This window comes from Beta vulgaris, chromosome 3 (assembly GCF_026745355.1).
Source record: "Beta vulgaris subsp. vulgaris cultivar EL10 chromosome 3, EL10.2, whole genome shotgun sequence".
Lineage (NCBI taxonomy): Eukaryota > Viridiplantae > Streptophyta > Magnoliopsida > Caryophyllales > Amaranthaceae > Beta > Beta vulgaris.
Window position 1 is genome coordinate 39,527,597 of NC_079204.1, and position 27,473 is coordinate 39,555,069.

Sequence of the window (27,473 nt, forward strand, 5' to 3'; positions counted from 1 at the left end):
GATCCTACCCCTTGGTATTTTTATCGGTCACAAGTAATTTAACTTGTATAAAATTGATGGGTGCTAAAGTTAGAGTTATTTAGAAATAATCAAATGGGTGACTTATATTCAGTAGATGACTTATTTATGATAATTTTTCCTTTTCTACTTCGTTTGGAAGTTGGAATGGGTAGATTTGGGGATAAGGGGAGGGGAAGGACAGTTGGGGGTTTGAGACGATGAAAATTCTATTTTGCTCCCAGGAGCATGGTGCACACAATGGACTCAATAAATTTGTTCCATTTTTGATGAATAAATGTTCTATTTCAACAAATGTTCATTTAAAGCATATTTTTCAGCAAAAAAAATGTTCTATTTTCCGTAAAAAATGTTCTATTTTCAATAAGCAAATGCTTTATTTCAACAAATGTTTGTGTTAAGCTTATTTTTCAGCGGAAAATTATGTTCTATTTTTCGTGAAAATTGTTTTATTTTCAGTAAACAAATGTTCTATTTTAAAAAATGATCTTTTAAACCTTATTTTCCACCAAAAAATATGTTTTTTTCGCTGAAAACATGTTCTATATTTGATAAGCTTATGAATTTAAGTAATTGACTTCTAGTAATGTTCTACTCCAATAAAATGTTCATTTTCGTAATTTGATTATGGTAATGTTACACTTTAACAGTAAAATGTTCTTTTTCGTAAATGAATTCTTGTAATGTTTTATTTCAAATAGTAAAATATTCACGTTCGTATTTATAAGTGAATTTTTGTAATATTCCACTTCTGCAGTAAAATATTCACGTTCGTATTCATAAAGATTCTATTTTATATTACAGGAGCACAATGTATGTATTAGAAAACTCCCCCTATTCTAAGGAGAGGCTTTTACTTAAAAAGAGAAATTACACATTATGTCCAATAGCTGATTTCACATAAATTGCGTCCATATAAGACGAGTTAGTATGGAGTGTAAGCTCAGACTGAGGTTACCATCGTGCAAGTTGATCGCGTTGGTTGAGGCGTTCAATCATGCTACTGGGCAGGAGTGCCTAGGGATCAAGCTTATCATTTTATCAAACCACATTGGGAAATACAATGTTCAAGGCTAGCCTTTCACAGCTGACGTGGTGCGATCACAACTATTTTTCTCTTTTCAGATAAACACAAAGAGAAGATATTTTAACAAACAAAAATTAAGCGTCGTGTCAGTTTAGCAGAGACGCACACGACACCTTCATTAAAACAATACGGTTAGAATAACAAACTCAATTCAATTGTCACACATTTCACACTCCATTGAAGACCAAACTAAAAGCTTGGAAAAGCAGGAGAGAGAAAATCGAGAGTTCTTTAGAATGAAGGGTAAAACAGTCATGGAAGTTGGAGCTGATGGTGTTGCGGTCATCACCATTATCAATCCGCCTGTTAATTCGCTTTCTCTTGATGGTAACTCTTTTTTTTCTCTCTCTCTCCTCGGATCTAGTTGTTAATTTGATTTTCGACTTCATTTCTGTGTATAATTTGGTTGATTTTGCTCTTGATTTGATTGTTTGATGTGTTGTGTTTGGTTCATATCTTTTTATAGGTGATGGTTTTGAATTTGCTTTTTTTTTTTTTTTTTTTTTTTTAATTTGTTAGGGTTGCATAAGCATTAGATTGTTTCAAGCAAGTGACTTTTAAACTTTGGTTGTTTGGTTGAACGTAGATCATGCGGTAAATGGAAATTCATAGGAATTTAAAGATGGAATAGTTGTTTTATCGGCGCCAAAAAGTAGATTAGGAGGAAATGGAACTTATGGGAAACGAATTTTCTTCATATCATGTGAAATTGATTGTCAATCTCCTTTGTTTAATGAATCGCAAATTCGTTAATGCTAACCAAACAAAGGACATTTCCGAGGAATTGTGTGAAGGAAATAATTTTGCGTGACATACAATTTTTCGTAGGAGTTTGATTCACATGTCAACCAAGGTGGGGGGACGAGGGGTGAATAAAATGATCTTATGAGTGGTAGAATAATTAATTTTCTTGGTACTGCTTTATAGTTGTTGGAATTTTGGACAAGTATGAGGCTAAGTATTATATTGTAGGCTACAAGAACAAAAACGTAATTTGCATTTATCAAATGGCAAACAAGGCTGAGGCTTTGAATAGTATGTAGCAAGATCAGCTTATGATGGGTTTAAAAAGAACACCCTCAAGCAGAATCTCTTCTTTATATATGGAGCAAAAAGAATGAAATACCGCGAAAGATTGGTTAGGAGTTATGGGCTGCGGTGACGACAATGACCTAAGAATGGATCCCTTGCCAAATTTTCTACATGGACTCCATTGGGACTGAAGGAAGCTGTTGGATGTTAATGACTTCTAACACTTGATACTGCAATTTTACTCAGGGACTTGTTTTGTTTGTGTTGTTGCAACTGACAATATGGGTGGAGATTGAACTGGATTATTGTGTTATTTTACTTAATGTTTTTAGAAGGACAACAAAACAAAGCTGATGGTCATAGACTCATAGTATAACATGATTGTTGGGTAAATGGCTGCTTAGTTTTTTTTTTTTTTTTTTTTTTTTTTTTAAGTTTCACATGGTAGGTTTGTGAGGTGGCATGCCGGAGTTTTAACATGCTATCGAGACACTGCTACTGGTTATATGACAAACAATGACGCAATGCAGAATGTGGACACTCCGTGGATAGTATGAGGAGGTTAATGCATATGCAACCTTATCTTCGAGTCAAGGCTAGTAGATCGATATCTTTTGAAAGATCCACAGGAAGGTGTTAGTGGATAGCAGTGCATGTTGCTCTTAGAACCTAAAATTTCTTGAGTAAAAGCAGAAGATTAAGCATATGTAGAATCATACTAACACATGTCTCGACAATTATGCTTCTTATTGCTAAAGAGAGTAGTTTGTTCGCAACAGAAATGTCTGACAGCAGAATTAGCTTTCATGTTTAGTCCTCTCCCTAGATCTTCAGTTAAAAGATAGAGAGAGATTGGAGGTTGTGGGCTTTTCCCTCTAGTGTAACCTTTATGTACTTACACGAAATCTTATTAAAGTTTTCCCTCTATCAGTATCACAGGGACTCGTATCATGTGCTTGGTGATTATTGATCTATAAACGAACTTTAGTGAACAAAACTTAAGGGCAATGGCATTAGGGTTGAATTAAAGACAACAACTTCAATTCCCTTGTCAAGCTATTCTCATCTATGGTTGGATGCTAAGCAAAATTAAGCAACTCGAAAATTATATTAAGCAAATGTCTACATTTAACGAGGTTAGTCGTGGCTAATTTATAGTTTGTTAGGAAAACTAGAAAAACTTGATAACAACTTAAACAGAGAAAACTAAAAAACGAACATAAACTAGGAAATTATAAAACCAACTTAAACTAGGAAAACTAAAACCAACTTACAATAAGAAAGATAGAATTCTAAACAACTTGCAGCATGTAAAATCCATTATGCTAAGGGGATATGCAGAACCATGGGCACTAATGAAATAATAATATGCCTAAACTAGGAAAGCAAATAAGTAGAAAGTTCAATTTACCTTTTATGTCTCTATTAATCCAAGAAACACAAGATACAAATATAGATAGTAGATGCTCAAGAGAATCCTATCCAAATCCTACTCTCAATTATCAGTTTAAATGAAGGCCTTCTATCTTCTCCTAGTGTTTTGGCCTTGTGGCTGTATAGCAACGAGTCTTTTTATAAAGACGTATTTTTAGCAAGAGATAGTAAAAGACATTTATGAAGGCTTGAATTTTAATTAGTGAGATGCTCGTTGATATGCACAACAGCACAAGATGTGAAGTTCACAAATTGTTGAAAATTGGAATGTGTTCTTGGGATGAAGCTCAAGGTCAGCTCAGCAAAAGCGGATTCAAATCATCCCTGGCGGGGGCAAACTCGGCATGTGATGTTTGATGCCAACAATAATGTGAATTGTGAAGCATATAGTTGTATGCAGCACAATATTTTTAAGACAGGAGCTCATAACGTGATTCATCAATATGTAAAAGTCTAATTTCTGTTTCCAACATATTTTATTTATTTCTTTTTCCTTTTTGTGAAGAAGCCGGCCGGCGGGGGGTGGGGGTATTACCTTTTCCCCTTCAATAAGAGCACCATTTCATTTCTCAAACCATGCCTGCAAGCATAGGTTATCCACATAATTGCAACTTTTGCATAAAAGTTGAAAATCATCCGACTTTTAACATAATATCATCTTCTAATGTCTATTTTTGTTGCTTTATGTTAATACTCATTCCATTTGAGATTACATGGGTCAATTATGGGCTGGTTAGTGAGGTTAGTGAGATTTCCTGACGTGTTCTTTATGATAATCTACTGCAATAGACGTCTGCAATGCTATGCTGGGTCACAAACTTACATTAATTTTTTGGATAAAAAGATATTGGTAAATTTTTTTAAAAAAGAAAAAATTTCAATGGTAACTGCGAGTTCTCGCTCTTTTTCATTGGTAGCCACACTTAATTATAATTCTCACTGGTAACCACGTACTTATAGTCATACTTATAGTCTAGGAGTGTCTGAGTAAGGGTACGGATTCGAGTGTGCGGTACGACACTTCTAAAAAATCAGGACACGGGAACTCTGTCCGAAATTTGGACATGGGTACGGGAATGCAAAATTGATATCTTATAATATAAAATTAAATAATAAATCCAATAATTTAAATCTACATAATAAAAAGGGAAATAAAAAGAAAGTACAAAAGTACTTTCACAACAAAAGAAAGAGAAAAGAAGAAAAAGGGAGAGAGAGTCAGGAGAATAAAAAAGAAAACTAAAAAAGTAAAAATTGAAACTTGTTTTTTTTTTTGAGTCCCCCCTACGTGACTACACCCCCTTTTTTTTTTTTACAAAACAACCCAGCCAACCATGAAGCCATAAGCCTAAAACAAAAGACAAATGAGAAACCCCACCACGTAACCACCATGAATCAACTCGCCTCTCAATGACGACTTAAAGCCCTAAGTATTTGTCCACTTCCATCTACATTTAGTGCTTCAATTTTCAGATGTAAACTTACAAATCCTAGATCTAAGTAACCTAAATATAACGTTTTTCAAAAGTTTTCTTCTTCTCTTCTCTTCCCTTCTTATCATTCAAACTCTAGGGTCTGAGAATCTAGGGTTGGCCGTGTCCGAGTGATACTTGCCGGTCTGACAAGGATTTCGTACACCAATATTTGGCAAAATTTGCCGAGTCCGGGTAACAAAGGGAATTAGTATCCATTTTTTGTTGTAAAGAGTTGTTTATAAACTAATTAAGGTTTTTTAGACTAGAATGACAAAAAAGCAGATTTTTCTTTGTCTCTCATTGAAAACCTATTCATTATTGTATTTAGAAAGAGATGAATGAGAATATGTTTTTTTAAAAATGAGAATATGAATGACATAAGTTGTTTTTATTTTAAGGAGAGCGAATGTGGGCCATGGTTAGAGTTGGTAGGTAATAAAAGTGGTATTATTTTATTTGGATGAGAGAGAGTGTGGGTTAATAGTTAAAAGGTAGAATGATTAAAACTATAGTGAGTCATATTCGAAAATAGAAGTGTAAAGAGTGTTCTGGGACAGATAAAAGAGGAAAGTATAAAGAGTATTGTGGGACGGGGAGAGTACATCCTATATACTAATTTGGATAGGGAGCAAATTAACGTTGCACCTTAAAAACAAAATACTCACTTAAGCCAATCAACCCATGTGTAGGAATAACACCGGGTCGGATCTGAAGCGGGTCCATGTGGATCTGGATCCGTTTTCATAATCCAAACCCTTGATTTAGATCCGACTCGGATCCATCGGATTCCAAAAGGTTGGACCCGGATCCAGATTCAGGTCCGACACATTTTATGCACTTTAACCTACTTTTTAATATTAAAATTTTTCACGAAGCGATAAAATAAGTTTCATAAACAATTTCAACACTATATATAGTAGTAGGCTAGTAGCATGAAGATATTAAATCATATAAGACTTCTCCTACAAGACCCCTACTACTACTACTGTCTACACCACAAAATAACACTAAAATCAACAACATTGCTCCTTTCCTCCAAGTAGGGCTGCTTCTGTTGGCTCTCAAATCCAAGTGCAGTTCCTAAAACAGGATCCATTGGTTAATGTTGAATCATGAATGCCTCATAAGTTATAATGAATCGTAGTATTATAACAAGTTTGAAAATTTGCTAATTTAGATGATAACAACAACCGTTAAGTATGAAAATGGGGAATAGCAGAAATGGCAGCTCGAAGAATGTTAGAATAGCAGAATTGGCAGCTAGAAGAATGTTAAGAGGATATTGCACTAATAGTACTATAGTACATAGTACCAACGGGAGTGTATGACTTGAAGAGAGGAGGAGATCTTCTATAATAAATAGCAGATGAAAGGATTAGCCAATCATCCAGAAAAGTAGTAGCAAGAAAGGTGTAAGGAGAGAATCTAGACCTCTCAAAAGTCTAGAATTGTATTTGTAGGAATATAGATAAACATGTAGCGGAATTCAGGAAACAAATTTCCTAACATCTATCACAAGATCGCATACTTAACATAACTATGAATCATAAGAAAAGAATAACCTTTTGTAGTGTGTTTTTCACCGGATCGCAAGTGCTAGAGATCAAAGAACAACAATTGATATCCCTTTACGTAATCCACGAGAACATATTAAATTCTCACGTTTGCTAGAACGGAAGAGGATGGACAAATTTCACTCTCTTGCTTTTAAGGGAGGGTAACCGAATTTTCCAAAAGGAAAGAATATGGTTTTTCTCTCTCTCTTTCCGTTGGAAAGTTACTGTCAAATTGAACGCTCTATTCCACCCTCTTATTATAAGCTTTTATAATAGTAGGAGAATAGGTTTAGAGAGACGTAACCTAACCCTAATTTCTCGTATTGGCCGGTTTTCTTACTTCAATTAGTTACTACAATGTGTGACCTCATAGGATTAGGTTAACTTAGTTGTAGGTTCAATTAATATTGTCCCACTGACCAACATTTATTCTCTAGCAAGTAATGTGACAACTAAACTAAAATAATTAATTATCTCTATAATAATTTCTTTTATATTTAATGATTGGCGGGTATATCTAAGGACATATTCTTTGAGTGTTTGGGGTTTTCCATAATCAGTGAAACAACCTATCCTAGTTACCTTTTGTGTGTGAAATACCATTTTTGGGTTAATGCGTAGCAATTGGTATCACGTTCCGGTGGGAGAACAACCATTGTGATCCTCTTAAACACTACTAGAATAGAGCCACTTGAACACGGGATAGAAGCCCTATGCGACACCATCTTTGTGTAGGTAGCCACGACAATGAATTATGCCATGATAGAGTTGCAAGTAACTCTTATCAGCCAAATCTCGACAAGTCTGGAGAAGGCCACCCTCAAGCTAGGAGAAGAGGTGGAAAATGTGGTGGCAGGAGCGCAGGGTGGGAAGAAGCACAGATTATTCGGAACAACTTATCTCAGAGAATCGGGGGCACAAGAAACTTTTCAAACCGAGATGAGAGCGGTGCTGGAAGGTTTGAAACAGAACCTAGCGGTGCGTGGTGACCGTTTATACTCCAGAATGGGAGAAATGGAGATGGAAGAGGAGAACCGACCAAGGCAATTGTTAATCAACCCCACAGAGGAAGGCAAGCTTTTGGAGTGTTTGACGAGGATGAGGGATTTGGTGGTGGATACTCCATTATAACATGCGCAATTGGAAATCACACCAAACTTGTCGCGATGGCGTTGTGTAACGGGTTTTGTAGTGGAACGTCCGTTATTAGTAGATTTAGACTAAGGAAGACGAAGCCACATAGAAAATAGAGAACCAAGATTGATTATTTCTAAACTAAAATGTAAAATTTAAGCATACCCAGTCTTTAAAACTCCAATTTGGGCAAAACCCCCTAATCAATTTCATGAAAATACTTTGGATTGAACCCTAATTAGAACCAAAATTTCAAAATAAGCTCAAGATTGCCGGTCAAGGCGGAGAATGGCGGCGATACTGGCACCGTAACCTCCGGTGGTCGTTGGCAACAAGAAGCTATCGAGTTAATTGTTCGCGTCATACTCGATCGATTTCTATGTTTCTCTTTCTCTCACTTCTTTTTTTTCCGATCCTCTCATCTTCTACTTTTTTCTCTTTCTATTACCAACTGGCGTGTGGCGGTCAATAGCATCACGTGGTTTTCTATCCTTAATTTTTTTTCCTTTGCCCAACCAACCCTTAAAGGCTTTCAACCCTTGTCCAAGTGTCTTTATTTTCTAAATTAATTTTTTAAACTGAAATAGTTATACTCATTATTTTCTTTTGAAAGTCTTTCATTTTTACTTACTCTATAGTCTGTTAATTGTTCGCATCACACTCGATCAATTTCTTTGTTTCTCTTTCTCTCACTTCTTTTTTTCTGTTCCTCTCATCTGCTACTCTTTTCTCTTTCTATTACCAACTGCCGTGTGGCAGCCAATACCATCACGTGGTTTTCTATCCTTATTTTTTTTTTCTTTGCCCCACCAACCCTTAAACCGTTGTCCGGGTGTCCTTATTTTCTAAATTAATTTTTTAAACAGAAATAGTTGTACTCCATATTTTTTTTTTGAAAGTGTCATGTTTAAGTACTTTCTGATCTTGTATTGCACTAATAATTAAGCTTTTACCATAAATTTTAACTCTACAAATGCAATGAAAAAACAATTTTAATATCCCATTCCCTTACTATTGTATGATGTATCTCTATTATTTTGGACACGTACAATGTAAAGAACAATGCAAAATAACAAACAAGCTTAAATCGCCACTCATGTGATTTTTTAAGAAAAATTCACACCGCAATGGCCGTGGACGTCCTGTTCAGCTGTTATAAGGCTTTCCCGCGACAACGCGACCGTTACCACAAACGCGACCGGGATTTTTTTCCATGATACCACGCACTGGTGGGGGAAACTGGCGAACAAAAAAGCGAGGAAAAGGTGGAGGCCGCGGTGGACGCGTTGGATGGGGACGCGTCACGCGCTACACTTGTTCATGGGAGGATAGGAGGCGGCGGCTAAGATTGTTGGAAAAGGAGGAGATTGAAGTTGAAACACCAATCATTTCTAGCTTTACCCCTCCCCCCTTTGGAGCATGAACAAGTATTTCACTTACCTATGGGATTACCCCCTGTAGAAATCATGAGCACATTATGAACAATCCCTGTAGAAATCATGAGCACATGATGAACCTCAAGCATGGTACCAACCGGGTTAGTGGAAGACCCTATAGGTAGCCTCAGTCCCAAAAAGATGAAATAGAAAAACTGATTATAGTTATGATGTTAGCTGGGATCATTCAAGTGTCTCATAGTGCTTTTTAAAGTCCCTTTAGTAAGAAAGAAGGATGGATTATGGAGATTTTATGTTGATTATAGAGCCCTAAATAAAGCTATTGTACCCGACAAATACCCTATTTCCATAACATATGAATTGTTAGATGAATTACATGGGGCCTCTGTGTTTCCAAAGCTGGACCTCAATTCTCGATACCACCAGATTAGAATGAGGAAGGAAGACATTCCCTTTAGAACACAAGAGGGGCATTATGAATTTTTGGCGATGTCCTTTGGGCTCACCAATGCCCCACCAACCTTCCAAGCACTCTTGAATGAAGTCTTAGGCCCATATCTTAGGAAATTAGTCTTCGTGTTTTTTGATGACATATTAATCTATGGTAAAAATATGGAGAAGCATGTGGAGCACATGAGGATAGTTCTGGTATTTGCACATCAGTTGTATGCAAACAAGAAAAGTGTGAGTTTTGGGAAAAGCAAGGTGGCCTATCTAGGTCGTATCATATCTGCCCAAGGTTGTAGCCATGGATAATTCAAAGGTTCAAGGCTTGAAGCCATGAAAGATTGGCCTGAACCTAGTAATCTAAGGAAATTTGGAGGGTTCCGGAAAGGATATGCCAATGTGGCCCATGCCTTAACGCAACAATTGAAGGAGGACAGCTTTGCATGGATTGGGGCTCCAATTGCTGCCTTTCAGGAATTAAAAAGGGCCCACTGACGGCAAGCATCGTATTGCTTACTACAACAAAAGCTTGGGACCCAGTCCATTTATGAGAAGGAATTAAAGGTTGTGGTTCTCTCGGTTCAGAAATTGAGACACTACCTATTGGGGAGGCATTTTATCATCATGACAGATCCGCAAAGCTTGAAACATGTGCTTGATCAGAGGGAGGTAGGACAGAGTCACATAGTTCGCTCCTACCCCCCGCGAACTGCGTTTCAGTTCGTTCCCAAACGTGGGTCGTTAGCGTTCCCAATCGCCTTGGTACACAATTTGAATCGCTGACATCAACGTTGCAAACCGTAGTTCTATTAATTCAAGGTAAGGAAAGGAGATAGAAGATAAATGATATCAGGGCTTTTTATTCAAGAAAGGAAGGCGAAGTCATAGCGATAGCCGGATTTCTTGAAGCGTTGTTTCCGGATTTCTTGAACCTGCTGCTGGATTTCTTCAAAGTTTAGAATTTAGAGAATAGGAGAGGAGAGAGAAAGAGAGCATGGGGGAAGAAAGGTGAAGGACAACAGTGGGTGCGTGGGTAGACGTATAAAACTCTAAATAATGTTTTATTTATTTATTTATTTTTATTAGGAAAGATAATTGGTCCGAAGACCAACTCCTGCCTGTAGGTCACACTAGCTTTGAGGATGGGTAGAAAGCTAAACAACCTAGAGGTAAATGGCCTAACATATTGTTGGGATGAGGATTCGAATCCTGGGCAATCTGGAATTCGGGATGGTACTCCAGTGAGTTACCACTTCCCCCTCCTAAATAAGGTTTTATGAGTAATGGGTCGGATTTTTAATGTTACTAAATTCTATAGCCTGAAGTAGGTGGGTCGAATTTCAAAGACTGCCAACTTGTTCCATTATGCAGAATTTCAAAAGTTTTAATTAACTTTTTTCTTACTATACAAATTTTCAACTATTTTAATTAATGGAAAGGTATTAATGTCTCAATGGGTTTTAACTTTTAATTTTTGTTAATATAATTATAATGTTAATACTTAATAGACAGATAATCTTGATGAGTAGTAATTATAATGGCAACTAGTATTTATTATGATTAGATTTTTAAAAAAATACATTAGCGAACCAAATAATGTCCTAAAGCGAACCATGACCCCAAAAATTGAACCAAAAAATACCCCCATCGATCCCAAATTCGGCCAACTAGTGAATCGCATTCCCGTTCCCGTTCCGTGATCCGAAGCGATCCGCGAACTGTGCGACACTGGAGAGGAGTATCAAAAATGGGTTGGGAAATTGATGGGATATGACTTTGAGATTCAATACAGTCTGGATCCACCAACAAGCCGCTGATGCCTTATATAGGTGGTTTTCCACTCAGGAAAACTCAATAGCATCATATCCACTTACTGTCCCAACTGGGAGCAATTACAAGCTGAGACACAGTGACCCAGAGATACAACAGTTAGAATTTCCTCATATACAAGACAGACTTGTTATACCTAGAAAATCAGCAATGATACGGTCACTTCTAACTGAGTATCAGAAAACTCCCATAGGTGGACACTCTGCCATCCATAAAACCTGGTTTTGGAGAGGGATGAAGAGTGACATTACCAGAACCACCACTTTGCAACCAGTTTGCCTCCTCCAACCTCCGTGAAGGGATTTCATAGGACTTCCTAGATCCAAACGGTGTGATACTGTGCTGGTAGTGGTGGACAGGCTGTCTAAGTACTCCCATTTCATAGGGGCTCAAGCATCTCTTCACAGTCCAGATGGCCACACTGAAGTGGTAAACAAATCCCTACAAACCTACGTGAGGTGTTCCATCAATGGGAAGCCTGGAACTTGGGCTGAATGGTTGCCTTGGGTAGAGTACTGCTACAATACCTTACTCATGCCTTTACCAAGTGCACCCCCTTCGTAGCTGTGTATGTCAGATAACCCCCCCCCCCCCTCTCTCTCTCTCCCCCCCTCCCCCTCCCTCGCACTCTCCTCCCTCTCTCTCTTTCTCTCTCTCTTTTCTCTCTCCCCCTCTCTTTCCCCCTCTCTCTCTCCCTCTCTCTTTCTCTCCCCCTCTCTCCCCTCTCTCCCCTTCCATTCTCCCTCCCCCGCCCCTCTCTCTCTCCCCTTCCATTCTCCCTCCCCGCCCCTCTCTCTCTCCTCCCTCTCTTCCTCCCCGCTCTCTCCCCTACCTCCCCCTCTCTCTCTCCCCCTCCCCCCTCTCTCTCCCCCTATCCCCCCTCCCTCCCTCCCCCTCTTTCCCTCTGTCCCTTCATCTCCCTCTCCCCCCCCTCCCCCTCCCCCCCCCTCTCTCTCCCCCATCCCTACCCCCCCCTCTCTCTCTCTCTCTCTCTCTCTCTCCCTCCCTCTCTCTCTCCCTCTCTCTCCCCCTTTCTCCCTCCCTCTCTTTCTCCCTTTCTCCCTTTCTCCCTCTCTCCCTCTCTCCCTCTCTCTCCCTCCCTTTCCCTCTCCTTCTCCCTCCCTCTCTCTCACTCACCCTCTCTCTCTCCCTCCCTCTCCCCCCCTCTCTCTCCTGATATCCAAATCATGTGGATCCCGCCAGCAACTCTTTTTATCTTTCAATGAATTTATAGTTTGTATTTTTACATTATCTACCACTAAAGCCTACATTCCCCTTCTGTTTACTTTATATGCACTTCCAAGTCTAAGATATAGTACATCTTAGGGGTGAATATTTCACTGAGAACTATTTTTAGGAGGTCGTTAACTAAAGAAAGACTAGTTAAGGGTGGCTGTGTGAAAATGAAGTAAAAGTTGAGGCGATTTTCATCAGATTTATTTTTTAACTAGGGTCATTTTCAGAATGAAGTTCATTTGAGGGTACTTTTTTATTACTTTTGCTTACATTTTAAAATGGAAATGTTATAATGTAATTAATTTTTTTAAGTTTCACATCCAAATTGGTCTTTGTTGATTATTTTAGAGCCCATACACACCGTAGTTGAGCTCTCTGAAGATAGTAGGTGCACTTCAAATCTTTCAGAATATTCATCATCATCTCTTATTGTGATTTCAACTGTTTTGACAGTGTTGCAGAGCTTGAAAGAGAATTTTGATGAGGCATTAAAAAGAAATGATGTGAAGGCCATAGTAGTTACAGGTAGAGCATATACTGTTGTTGATTGCACAGGGTAAGCATTGGAGTTCAAACCATATTAAATGTTGCATTTATTTGGACAGGTGCTAAGGGCAAATTTTCTGGTGGTTTTGATATCACTGCTTTTGGTGGAATCCAAGAGGGAAAGAGTATGTCGTGATTTTCGTGCTCATATGGATGGCCATGCAACTTTTTTCTCCCCTGTATCAGTAACTAACACTCTTCTGAATTTATTTGTTATTTGCCAGCTGCATCACCTAAGCGTGGTTTTGTAGCAGTGGAGGTTCTCACTGACACAGTTGAAGGTTTACTCATTGTTTTGAATTTTAGCAGAAGTGGATCTAGTTCATAGTTGTCTTGGTTAACCATTTTTTTTGGGGGGTGGGGGGTGCTCTACAGCTGCAAGAAAACCGTCAGTTGCTGCTATTGATGGGTTGGCCTTAGGTGGAGGTTTGGAGGTTGCAATGGTATGAGGCACAATTTGCTTCCTTTATAAATATAAGATGATATTTATTATTTAGAGTAGCTATTGTGCACATTTCTGGTATCTTGCTAGCTACTGACTTGTTCTATGTTCTGACAGGCATGCCATGCACGGATATCCACCTCTAATGCACAATTGGGTTTACCTGAACTTCAGCTTGGAATAATTCCTGGATTTGGAGGTAATGGTTCTTCTTTATTGCTTTTGTAAGTTAGTATCCTAAACAGCCATGAACTTCAAGACCATGTTGATTTCATCGTCCTCCAAATTTTCCTTTAGGATTGCCGATTTTGTATTCTTAGTGGCTGATAATTTCATATTTGTAACTACTTAAGTTATGGTCTCATACTTGTACCTACATCTGTTAAAATATATAACGCCATCTTTTGGAGAGTGTAGGGTAGTCAAACGGATTGCTTAAAGGTCGGTGTCAGTTTAGATGATGCGATATAGCTAATGTGTCATTCTTGTATCAAGTGGATCCAAAAACAACAAAGTCAATCAAACCAAACCGATCAAGGAAACCACTTGAATCACACACACTAGAAATAAATTCACACTTTAAGCCTCAAACGAACTCATTTCAGTATTATAAACTCACAGCTATATATTAAACTTACATCATAGGGCTCTGAATAGGCATAAAAGAGTTCCAAAATATTTTTTAAAAACGAATTATTGTCCAACTCATAAACCCATAGTTAACCGTTGGAAATACAACTTCGGAGCTGAATCAAACAAGAATCCTCTGTCACATTGAATTTTTTGGGTTCACATTTATATTAAAATTATAAATCAAAATAAGGGCCCAAGATAAAAGATAGTTCTAAATAATTGATATGTGTATGAAATCATCAAGTATTGCTTGTAGATTTCAAATATTTCAATTCCGCGTAAACTCTGATCCTTGTATTGAAACATCAATTCACCTGTTGTATTAATCCTATTTAGCTTAGGAGTAAGATACCAGCTGGAAAGAAGCAGCACTTTCACGCCAAAAAGGCCAGAATCCACCATGTTTTCAATAGTGTTAAACCCCTATGGTATTAGAACTGTTTTGCGTGTTAGACCTTGCTGCTGCTCCCATTTGCATGTGCTAATAAAAGTTGGACCAATTATTGGCAATCATTTGATGCGAGCCAGATTGCAGCCTAATCTTTATTCTTTAGCATGATACAAATAACAAAGCCCAACTAAATACGCACTGCTTGGATATTAATTCTCGAACAGGACAAAGCCGGTCCAATTTTTGGCAATGGTTACCAACCTCTCGCATACCCATCTAAGCTCATGTCCACTTGGTTTCTCTTAGTACAATACTCCAGCCGTTAACACTGGTATTATGTAATCCATGTAATAATATTTCACCAAAACATAACCATGTTAATAATGGAAGACAGTTTATAATTCTACAAAGAATTGAGAAATTCTTGACGTGGGATCTTGGACATAAAATTATAGTTCATAACATATTTATAAATCCTCCATGACATAAAGCACTTGATTTCACATCACGAAGCTAACAACTAGAACGAAATGAATACATTTAAAAAATTGTGTGCTGAATACGTAATGTGTCAGAAACAGCTATCCATCAAACATAACCAAATGCTGCTGATGTGATACTTTAGGGACAAGGGAAGGGGATAAGAAGTGGAGGGGATAGAGATAGTGATTTCTGCAGAAGGTTCTGGGCAGCCATAGTGTTGTTTACTAGCCTGTGGACACCTGATGAGTTTAACTTGGGGTTTGCTGACACCAGCAGCTTTCAGTGATAGCAGCAAGAGAACTGAAGGGTTGAGAGATTGGGGAAAAAAGCTTTGGTGCAGTATGGAGCTACCTGTTGGTCTTGGTTCATTTATCTGTTTTTTTTTTCTTTACGCTTATATTAACTCTAGGTGTATTTCTGGGTTTTCATAATAACAAATGGAGCCCACTTAAAAAATTAGCATCTTTGTTTGTTAAAATTTGGCTTTAAGGAACTGCTTGTTAAAATCGGGGATAGCTGTAAATGTTGAATAAAAGTGATGCTATATAACTTACTGAAACATGGGATGTTATGGCTGTCCTTGCTTTAATCTATGTTGCTCTGACTCTTCATTTCACCTCAAGTATCCGTGTCGGATCTACGACACTCGAACATGGATGGTACACTCGGACACTTCATTTTGAGCCAAAAAATTGAAAAAGTTTCACAAAATAGCTGAGTCGAACACTTGGACACGTGCCTCCGTCGATCATGGGTACCCGAGTCCGGGCAACATAGGCTTTAATTACTGTTCTCTCTCTCCCTTTGGAGATGGCTGGTGCAGTATTTGAATCTACAGGCTCTAGTTTTGTGGAAAGTTGGCGTAGTTGGTACATAAATTTTATGCTCTATAGTGTTGATTTTATGCTGCTACACTCTATTTTGATGGTCTCAACTGTCTCAGGAACCCAGCGTCTTCCACGGTTAGTTGGACTCTCTAAAGCTCTTGAAATGATGCTGGTATGTGGTTTCTCAAAGAAGTTTAGACAGTGAATTCCTTAAGTCAAGACTCACCCTATCTTCTGCAGACTTCTAGAGCCGTCAAAGGTTCAGAAGCCCACAACTTGGGCCTTGTGGATGCAATAGTTCCAGAAAATGAACTTCTCAATACTGCTCGTCGCTGGGCCCTAGAAATTTTGGAGCGTAGGAAGCCTTGGGTTTCAAGTCTTTATAAGACGGACAAGCTGGAGCCACTTGGAGAGGCAAGAGAAATATTGAAGTTTGCTAGGGCACAGGCTCGAAAGCAAGCTCCTAACCTCAATCATCCACTGGTTTGCATAGATGTTATTGAAGAAGGCATAGCATCTGGACCTCGTGCTGGCCTGTGGAAGGTTCTGTCTCTTTGCTAATTTCTCCAAATCTTTAGTTAATATGTGCGAATGTGAGACAATATTTTGTGTTATTTATCTTGGCAGGAGGCTGATGCTTTTGAGGAACTTCTGCGTTCGGACACTTGCAAGAGCCTGGTTCACATCTTTTTTGCTCAACGAGGAACCTCAAAGGTTCTTCTGTTACTCATTCTTTTTCTAGCTCAGCCAGGAAATTTTATTCATTTGTTTACTCTATTGCCTTTTTGTTTTAATCATTTTCTGAAAATGTATAGACTTTATCAAAAGGATAATTAACAGTGAGGATAAGATGGATCACAAACATGAAAGAGGTTAATGAATTTTTTTAAAAAAAACAAAGAAAACAATAATGTGAAGTGTAAGTTGAAGATTTGAAGTTATAAGCTCTTCTAGTCCCCATTGATTGTGCAAAGAAGGCATCCTGGGAATACATTGTTGGTTAAAGTCCAGAAGTGCATCCCGTCTAATACTTCAATTTAAACCGTTTCATAACTCAAAGCATGGTTTTTAGAATATTTTTTCTGTACAATTCACCACATCTGCGATCAAAGATCTGATAGCATCTTTTTTTCGCCCTGCGTGACTGTAACTGCTGACAAAAGTTGTCAGGTTTGTATAGCATATGTAGTACCCTACACCAGAAGTATCAGAGAGAGCGTACCATGGGCTCCTGTGAAAAGAGTTGATGAACATGTATCTGTTAAGTTCTACACATTTGAGACAAAATACAAACAACAGGGACAGAACTTCTCAAGATTTCAGCCATTACTAGAGATAGTAAAAATTCTCTTTAGGATGAGACTCGTGGTGACTGGTGTATGTATATCTATACTAATATATTAAAAGGTATTCCTAAACAAAGAACGGTGCGACGTGGCGCTCTCTCTAAGGGCATTTTAATCCATGTAATCCATATACAGTTAAAAAAAAAAAAAATAGAAATATTATAGTATAGTGTTTGATCCCGCGACTTCAGGTTTATATACTAAAGTTTTAACCACTAGACCAGGTGATATTTAGTGTTACCCAGGGCCTAATAACTAGTTTTTATCTTACAGAGAGGCATCCAGAAGCACTGTCCATGTGGTTGTTATTTGTTTGGGACCATAATTGGCTCTAGTTCTGTTGCATTATAGTTACTAATTTGTCACTTGTATGTATGGACTTGGAACATTTACTAGGGTATCAATTGTTAAGGTGCATGGCTGCATGCTTATTTTTGCCTATTTAGGGTGTCAAGGTTAGGATGTAGGTAAATTTGATTGGAATGAAGTATCTCACATATAGTAAACCATCAAAGAAGTCAACACGAGAATGTCATGCACATAAAAGGCTTCAATCGTTTGTCATGACTACAGTCTAGAGATTATAGTGTTCAACTTAGCTTGGTGGAAAAGTGATATTTGCAGGGTAGAAAACACATCTTAAAAGTGGCTATCCAGCTACACAATTAAATGAAATTTGTTGCACTTATTCAATTTGCCATGGCATGCTTTTTCATCTGATATCTGAGTCAGGTTAACACTCTCCGTCTTTCTCGTTGGGTGTGCAAAGTGGGTTGTGATTGTTGCTAAATAAATGGTGTACTTGTGTTCTAGTTGATTTATTACTTAAGTCCGCATCTCTCTTTCCTGTGATTGAGTTTACTTGGTCCTTCACCTATAATAGGTCCCAGGTGTTACCGACTTGGGTCTCTCGCCAAGAAAGATAAGAAAAGTTGCTGTTATTGGTGGTGGTTTGATGGGTTCTGGAATTGCTACAGCATTGATCCTCAGTAGCTATCCTGTGGTTTTGAAAGAAGTGAACCAGAAGTTCTTGGAAGCGGGCATTGGCAGAGTGAAAGGTAACAAACTTCCTAATTGTCATTTCGAATATGGTTTGTTGTGATGCTTAATCTTATGCTGTGATCTGACTTGTATAGCCAATTTACAAAGCCGTGTAAAGAAAGGAAAAATGACTGAGGAGAAGTTCGAAAAAACTATATCTCTACTTGAAGGAGCTCTTGATTATGACAGCTTCAGAGATGTGGATATTGTCATAGAGGTGGTGTATGCTTCTCACTGTGTTGTTGATAGGTGTAGTCAGTGCTTAGCTGCCTTTTAATTTATATAAATGCTGGTATTAATTTTTGTCATATTTCAGGCTGTTATTGAGAATGTTTCCTTGAAGCAACAAATTTTTGGAGATCTGGAGAAGTACTGTCCCCCGCATTGCATACTTGCAAGTAATACCTCCACGATTGATCTGAACCTTATTGGCGAGAAGACTCATTCTCAAGATCGAATTGTGGGAGCCCATTTCTTTAGGTATTTATCTTGGCTACTTGGTCGGCATTCTCATATTCATATATGCTTTTTTTTTTTTTTTTAATCTCTTGTGCCCATTCTCTTAGAATAATTACTGTTTATGTTTATGTTGCAGCCCTGCTCATATTATGCCCCTTTTAGAGATTGTTCGAACTGAGAAAACATCTCCTCAAGTAATTGTTGATGTTCTGGATATTGGAAAGAAGATAAAGAAGACACCGGTTATTGTTGGGAATTGTACGGGGTTTGCTGTCAATAGGATGTTCTTCCCTTATTCTCAAGCAGCCATGCTGCTTGTTGAGCATGGCACAGATTTATATAAGATTGATAGAGCTATTACAAAATTCGGAATGCCAATGGGTCCCTTTAGGTAAATATAGTATGAAGCCTTCATATGTCTGTTTCTTTTCTCCTCTTTCTTCAACTGGCCATTACTATTGTGCTTCAAAGAATTGAAATGTGTTGCACCTTTTTGTGCCAATACAGATTGGCTGACCTGGTTGGCTTTGGCGTAGCCGTTGCAACTGCCACACAGTACATTGAGCATTTCCCTGACAGAACCTATAAATCTATGATTGTCCCTCTTATGCAAGAAGATAAAAGAGCAGGTAGCAGAGTTTCCAAAATGGAAATTCCTGATTTAATATTGAATTCTCATATACTGAATGGCTTAAATATTTTTGTCTCTCTTTTTAGGTGAATCTACACGCAAAGGGTTCTACTTGTATGATGATAGACGCAAGGCTAGCTCAGATCCTGAAATAAAGAAATATATTGAGAAAGCAAGGGAAATTTCTGGGATTAGCATTGATCCTAAGGTATGCGTCTGTGAATTTTATGATCATCGAGGTTATTAAAAGTGGATGTTTTCCTGTTACCAAGTTCTTTTATCTTCCAGTTTTCCAGTAAGTCCTTTGCAGTGTGCATGCTTAGTCTATCTAACCTCAGTGCGAAGATCCGAGAAATATGTAAACAGATACATGTTGAAAATTTAATTCATAGGGTTAACATGTTTTATCTTTTCTTCGTTCTTCTCCATGAATTTTCTCAAATATATGTAATGAACTGGATATTTTGGCAAGAAAATAAAGAAACAAGATGATGATATTTGATTGATAATAATGGAAATTACGGAAAATAACGATAGAGTTGTCAAGTTTTCGAGTGACTTGGACACACTCCCAAGCTAACAACTAAAACGAACTCTCCAATATTTTCTTCATGATCTTTTTTCTCGTTAATCTCCTCTATTTATAGTCTACTTGCCTTACTCCCCAAGCTAATTAACTAGTGTGTATTACAAAAGTACCCCTGGCCTCCTTAGGCTTGTCTATTGCCATATACTTGGTAGTGGAGGTACTAAGTGGTAATGAAATTTTAGGAAGAGAATTGATGTTTTGGAATGAAGTAGTATTACCATGTACATTGAAATGGGAATTCTACAATTTTCACTATGACGCATTATATGACCACTACCAGATGGGCTGTTAGTGTTTCTGTTTCCCACAAGCTTTGTGCATTAGTTGCACTCTCTTGGCTCCAAGCAACCAATGGTGCTTGTTACTGGTGAAATAATAGGGTGTTTGTGACTGCAAAGTAAATTTTTATGTGAGCATGTGTAGTCGATTTATTTTGTATACCCATAGACCCATATTTGTTTTGTATATTTTGGAACATATGTCATAGAAGGACATTTTCAACTGTTGTTTCTTTGATACAGCTGTGCTTGAAGGCCTGATTTGGAGCTTTTTCTTCCTCTTTCATGGGGGTAGGGGTCTTTTTGCTGTTCATCATGTGAGCGCAATGTATTTGATAACGTTGCTTCAGAGTAACTGTAAGATGAGTGTTGATGGTTATTAACATTGGAGATGATAGACTTGTGGCCATCTATATTGCGAACATGTTTGGAGCACACAACTGGTCTTGGATCTTCCATCTTAAAAACTAATTTAAAAGATAGAAACTGTGGTGATGTGCCCTCAATGTTGAGCTTCTTAGGTCCTATATTCCCTATGATATTCCTGATTATGAGATCTGGCCTGTTCACTGTTTAATGCTTGCCATGTTTGTATCAATTGCTGTTTGTTCCTGTCCCTCATGTACCAGCAGAGATTGTAGCTTCTTTGGTGTGCCTTTGTGATTTACATTCTTGCGTGTGTCCATCAAGCTATAGTTAGAGATTGTTTCCATTTATGTTTGTTTTTCTTAATTTTATCATTTATATCCTTGTTCTTCTGTCAGTTTGTAGAGTATGTCATATAGCTATAAAGTTTCGCCTGCTTGGTGACTGTAGTTTGTTAAGAGCTGATGACTGTTTCCTATTCAATTTTTGGATGCGTCTCATGTAAGATAAGTCGGTATGATGCTCAAATAAGTACAATATGGACATCATTTAGCTGTGTACATAACGTCAACTGAACTCCGTTTGCAGGTAGCAAACTTATCTGAGAAGGATATAATAGAGATGATTTTTTTCCCGGTGGTCAATGAGGCTTGTCGAGTCCTTGCAGAAGGAATTGCAGTTAAAGCATCTGATCTGGATATTGCTGCTGTCATGGGAATGGGATTTCCCCCATACAGGTATTGCTATATATATTATAGATTGCGAAGTTTGATTCTGTACTCATGTTTCTTCGAGAGTAAAGTGGGAATTATGATCATTCTTAATCCGACGGCAGGGGTGGGATTTTGTTCTGGGCTGATTTGCTGGGAACAAAATACATTTACTCAAGGCTGGAGGAATGGTCAAAACAATATGGAGGGTTCTTCAAACCTTGTGCCTACATGGCTGATAAGGCTGCCAAGGGTGCTCTTCTGGTAAGAACCTCTTCATTTGCTGCACTAAACTTTAACTGCAAGGTACTATATGACAATTCATTTTCGGGATTTATCTTTGCTGGGCTGGTGCAGAACGATACTATTATTGATCAATCATACCTTTCATTCGTCTTAGCTCTGACATATGATTGTGCTTTTCAATTGAACTGAGTACGCATGGGTTATAACCTATGTAAATATGCTTGCTGTCTTGCTGAAGTTCTGAAAATTTTCTGTAATTTTTTAGAAAAAGTTTGCCATTGATTGTGTACTTTGTCATTTATAATTTTGGGTTGTGGTCTCTGCTAGCTGTGTGACACCTGCCCTGGGTGTTTCTTTTACACGAGAGTTTTATTCAACCAAAGTGAAGTGTAATGCTTGCTTCTGGATGGTGGATTTTGTGCGGCAGGTTCTGATATTTCCAAGCAATTTTTTTATCTGCTTAGCATCGATTATATTAGGTCTCATAAGTCAGAACTATATAATTGCAAGTTTGCAATTCTTGTCCTTTTCCTCCTGACTAGTGGGTAATTGCTAAAAACTAACTTAGCTTGACAGAATTAAAAGCAAGGAAATATGGAAATTAAGGGAAGAAAATGGTATTTGATTAATTGAGAACTGGAAACAACAATAATTAAGGGTAATACAAGTTTTCCAGAGTCTTGTTTCTCTCCCTAAACTAAACCATTCGATCCTCCAATATTTTCAGCATATTTTTTCCCTTTCTGATTTCTTATATTTATAATACTGAGACTCTTCTCTTTCTCTAATCAATTCTCTATCTTCCTTCACAAGCATCTTGATAGTTGATAACTGAATCATGTTGTGTTTTGTATTGTACCCTTCCCCTCTATATCAGTTCTTAGCATTTATATGAGGGTCTCTGATTCTTGGCTTTCTTGCATCTTACACTAGTTAGATGGACGGTAGTCATTGTAGGCAGTTATTTCGTTGCTTTTGCTTTTGTTTGTCACTCCCTTCTCGTATCTCGTCTTTTGTTCTTGTGCTGCCTTTTTATTATTAATAGTATTCAGTATTGTGTAGCATTCTCTACATGTATTAATTTTGTTATGCTAGTCAATTCTTGTATTCTCTTTTCTGTTTTTGTTACACTCATGTGCTATTCTTTTATCTTTTGAGGTCTGGTGTTGGTTGTTTGTGTGAATATTCCATCTTGCATAGGAGACGAGTGGATTGTGGATGATTAATGTGTTCTACTCTTATTGGTATATGCAGAGTTCTGGACCGATGGGACAACCTAAATCGCGGCTGTAAGGCAGAACAAATCTGGACAACGCTGATTCAATTCTCTCCTGACAAAGCTTTAGCATCCTTACAAAAGGTTGTTCGGAGCGTGAGAAACTAGTTAACCAACTGGTCGGAGGTTCACAACAAATAAGAACTAGTTGGCATGGCTTTTAAATACTGCGAGGCAAAAAGAGTATGTTAAAAAATATGTGTATTGGGAGTTCTAGTCTTTAGGTAGCGATTACATTGTAAGAAACATATGTGGCTTGGTTGTCTCTCTCGGTAAGATGGATTCTAAAAATCAGTAGTTTGAACTATCACAGTGGTGGTGGATCGAGGATTTGATTTACGTGGGTTCGGAGTCGTTTGAAAGAAAAATCAATATAAATTAACTAATAATTTCAGTACATTGTCCAAAATTTAAACTACAACCAAAAACTAGTAAGTTAAGTTATTGTTATGTTTAAAAAAGAATAAATCAATTAAGATATAGTATGATTTATTTATCCATCAAACTATCAGTTAAGTTGTAAAATATCATGAAATATTTAGTAACTAGAATTAACAAGAGCTGGCCATTGTGTGGGTTGGGTCGGTTCCAATGCCATGATCTTGAATTGGGCCGGTTCGGTCTGGTTCAGGTTTAGGGCTATTAGTGTCAAAGATCAGTTCAAAATGGTTCCATGAGAGGTTTGGTGCGGTACAGTTTAGGGCTAGTCCACTGGTTCATTACTTAAAGCTCCAATATTACTCAAATCTAACAATACCAATAAAGAATATCCTAAATTAAACAAAATTCGCAAAGAATTTTCAAAATTAAGCAAATTTCACAAATCTCCAATTGAACCAAAACTCACAAATCTCCAATTAAATCAAAACTATACTAAATTACTATTTGAAGAAGGAAACTGGAAATGTGAAACTAACATTCGTTGACCATGGGACTTGAGGATTGAGGACACAGAGGCAAGTCGACAACACGACACACCACTAGCAGACATCAAGGAGGGGAAAGTTGCGGTACGGGGAAGAAGCACCAGCAGAATCGGTTTGGCGACTTTCCCCTATGCGTATTTGCCAGTGTAAAAGCGGTGATGAGGAGAAGAAGTGGCGGTGAGTGTAAATTTTAGATTGTTGGCAGGGGAAGAAGGAAGGGAGCAGTGGTTGGGGTGCGAGTAATGGACTGATAGGGGGAGGGAGAAGTTGAGAAGGGAGGGGTGGGGGTGAACTTGAATTAGCATTAGGAATTTAGGTTTTCTTTAAAAAAAATTTTTTTTGGCAATTATGTTTTTAAGGCAAAATAGAGGAATGAGATTTTTTTTTGCAGAAATCGAAATTATATTACTTGACCAGCCATACAGACTAATAGGACAATAAATGCATCCAAAAGATTGCAGACCCAAGGCCCAAAAGGGATTAGAGGAATGCAATTAAAAGGGCCTAAAAGCCCATCCGTTTGTTACAACAAGAAATATCAGGATGTGTATATTGAACTTATATTATTATTTTGTTAATATTTTTGCATAGTATAAATTTTATGTGTGTCATTGAGCATATTGAACTTTTTTTTTTTTAAATATTTTGTTACCATTTTTGCATAGTTTAAAGCATGGGGAGACACATAGGGATTCTAAAGAAATACTATTATTTTTGATCTTGAGCATAATGAAATAATGAACAAAGGGGAAACAAGCTATTGAAGATAAATAAGAATATATAATTTGAAAATAAGATTAGATAATAAATAATTTCATTACAATAAGAATTTACAATGATAAAGTAACAATTTACAATGAATAAGATTTTATAATAATTAATTTATTTATAATAAAAATTTAAAATATCCAAATAAGAATATGCAATAAATAAGAATTTACAATTTTGATAATTTAAGTAAATAAACTTATAGTACTAATTTATCTACAATAAAATTTTACAATAAAAATTTAAATGCTTACACAAATAAGACTTTACAATATATGGTTTGCAGGAATGATAAAAATTTGTTTGTAATTCTAGCGATTAAATTAATAAATTATTGGAAAAAACCCCCGCTTTTGATGGGGTGGGGGTGTGGACTTACATTTGAAAATTACAATATAATTTGGCAATGATATTGGAATTTTCATGGAGTAAGCTGCATACGTATCCCGAAGGAATCAAAGCACACATAGTTCTCTACATACCTTATGTTCCCCTGCATTGAATGAACTAGATGATTTAGTGTCCATTAACATCTAAGGATCATCTTCTTTTACTTCATCTTCCCTTAATCCTTGCATTCTTATTTCAGCTTTATCTCAATCTTTCTTGCAAACGCAAAACTCGATGCTTTGTGGAGAAAGATGAGACCTTTTTTCATCCAGCACACTTCTACCTGCACTAAAAACAAATTCCGAAGCAACAATTGATGTTGGAATTGCAAGTACATCACTTGCAATTTCAGCAAAAATGGGGAATTGATTTTCCTTAAGTTTCCACCATTTAAACATGTGGAAATCTAAACCTGTTTCAAATCGATAGGACAAATAATCGTTTACCCTCGTGCAAGCTGATCCGCCGACACTAGTTTTATGTTTATTCAATATGTTTGTAATTAATGATTCAAAGCGAACACTAGATGCATGTGCAGAAGTAGTTGGAACGAATTCGGGGTCATAAATCGAGACATAATAATCATGAAGTTCCTCCAAAAGGTGTCTAATATAAGTGCCGATCTAATAAGAAACACCTAATTAAACATTAATAATAAAATTTAACACTTGATAGGCCATCAAGTTTAAGCGCCGGATCAAGTATACAATCAACACCATAAATGTATGAAAATTAACTAAACTATGCAAACCACTTTACTTTCATGCTATCAAGCACAACTTTAATTTCACTCACATCCAATTTCTCATTGATGGCATGAACCACCTTAATGCATTCTATAATTACCATCGGGTTCATAAACGAAAGAAAATGTGTTTGTCGCGACGAACAATGCAAGCATGCCAATTTTCTAATGATAATCAATGATCAGCATATCTTCGTTCGAAACGACTTCATTATATAAAGGAGTCATAACATCATGATACCTGATTGCATCATTCAACAGTTTATAAGTAGAGTTCCATCGTGTTGCAGTATCAAGAGAATACACCTTCTTAGGCAAGTCGAATTCCTTACACAATAACACGTACCTCCTCTTAACGTGGTTTTTTCTTAAGACCCTAACGATATTTCTGATGGGCTCAAATTAAGGTTGTAAAATAGTTATACCTTTTTGAACAAACATGTTGAGTATATAAGCACAACATTTAACATGTAAGAATTAACCATCTAATATAAGCTTAAATGCACTTTCCTGCTTTGAGAAATCAATGGCCTTAGTGTTGGCTTGTTGCATTATCCATAGATAACGAGAATACATTATCAAGCAAATGGAATTTCTTCCAACACTCGATTAAACGGGCTTTTACGTTGTAGCCATTATGACTCTCATCCGTAAGCTCAAAACTAATAATATGTTTCTGCAAAAACCACTTGTCATCGATCTAATGGCAAGTAACACACATAAAGGGTTCACGAAAACAGGAGGTCTATGTGTCTATAGTTAGGCTAATGCAATCGTTAACGCAAAACATTTTGATCATATGACTTCTATAGAGATGAAATGCAGCTTGTGTGCGACACTTAAGTGTGTTCATAGGGACTTTCCTAAATGCTGGTTGCAAAGCAGTCTTATTGAAATATTCATATGTATCACTTTTCCCATGGTTGAACGACAATTCATCAAAGATACCATATATAGAAAATTCATTAATAATACAATCTCTATTGTAGGAGATAGGCATACCTAAGCCGAGCATCTTACCAGCATACCCTTGGAGTTGTGTTTGGGTATTTTTGCCCCCGCCAGTGCTAACAATCTGTCATAAGGCCATGTTTGCTGGCCAAATGACGACCAAATTGTAAGTCCATGTTCCACCACCATTCGTCCAATTGTATGTCGGAGGTGGGTTGACGCCTGCGTTCTTGCAAAGCTGATAAATGCACTTCCAGTGTCTGTGTTCATTGATAGCAACCTTTCAACTAATGGCCAAAGTCACGACACTTTTTTGGTTCCTTGAGGTTGTGAGCCACAAGTTCTGTCGTTGTCGTTCCCACCTCAGTTTCACTGACTTTATCTACAATATTTAAGTAAACATATATTACTCATTGTCGATTAACACAACTAACACTTATTTGCTAAGTCATAGTTTTTTTTAACATAATTTAACATAATCATGATTAATTATCTTAATTTATTGTCGATTAACATAATCACAATTAACTAGCTAAGTGTTATTTGATTTACATATACATAATTGTTATTCTAAAACAATATTAATTTAACACCATCATGAGTAATTATTTTAATCATTATCGATTAACATAACTACCATCAATTAGCTAAATAATAGTTTATTTACATAACTATTATTGCTAAAAAAATATTAATAAAACATAATCAGGATTAATTATCTTAGTAATTTTCTTTTTCAATAATCACAAAGAAGTAGCTAAGTTTTAGATTTATATAATAATA

At 37.1% G+C, this 27,473-nt stretch overlaps 1 protein-coding gene across 2 annotated transcripts; it reads left to right on the plus strand.

The window, feature by feature from the left end:
* The first annotated feature begins 1,165 nt into the window (after positions 1 to 1,165).
* On the plus strand, positions 1,166 to 23,307 carry LOC104906532 (peroxisomal fatty acid beta-oxidation multifunctional protein MFP2). Of its 2 annotated transcripts, XM_010695301.4 has the most exons (18): positions 1,172 to 1,432; positions 13,100 to 13,171; positions 13,252 to 13,317; positions 13,417 to 13,473; positions 13,568 to 13,635; positions 13,752 to 13,833; positions 16,085 to 16,140; positions 16,209 to 16,511; positions 16,596 to 16,682; positions 18,198 to 18,372; positions 18,451 to 18,572; positions 18,672 to 18,835; positions 18,951 to 19,205; positions 19,322 to 19,443; positions 19,532 to 19,653; positions 21,267 to 21,415; positions 21,514 to 21,652; positions 22,889 to 23,307. In XM_010695301.4, exons 1-18 carry the CDS (start codon positions 1,342 to 1,344, stop codon positions 22,925 to 22,927), a joined length of 2,169 nt encoding a protein of 722 aa, XP_010693603.2. In that variant the 5' UTR covers positions 1,172 to 1,341; the 3' UTR covers positions 22,928 to 23,307. The 2 variants fall into 2 exon arrangements, with proteins under 2 accessions (XP_048497418.1, XP_010693603.2); XM_048641461.2 differs by lacking the exons at positions 21,267 to 21,415; positions 21,514 to 21,652; positions 22,889 to 23,307 and adding an exon at positions 20,556 to 20,588 and having other exon boundaries at positions 1,166 to 1,432.
* The last annotated feature ends 4,166 nt before the right edge of the window (positions 23,308 to 27,473 follow it).

Excerpts from the sequence above, each read along its gene's own strand:
- LOC104906532 (XM_010695301.4), top strand. The coding sequence starts at position 1,342 with ATGAAGGGTAAAACAGTCATGGAAGTTGGAGCTGATGGTGTTGCGGTC. Across the intron at positions 13,636-13,751 it reads GAGGTTTGGAGGTTGCAATG|GCATGCCATGCACGGATATC; the intron begins GTATGAGGCACA and ends ATGTTCTGACAG. Across the intron at positions 21,653-22,888 it reads CTGCCAAGGGTGCTCTTCTG|AGTTCTGGACCGATGGGACA; the intron begins GTAAGAACCTCT and ends TGGTATATGCAG.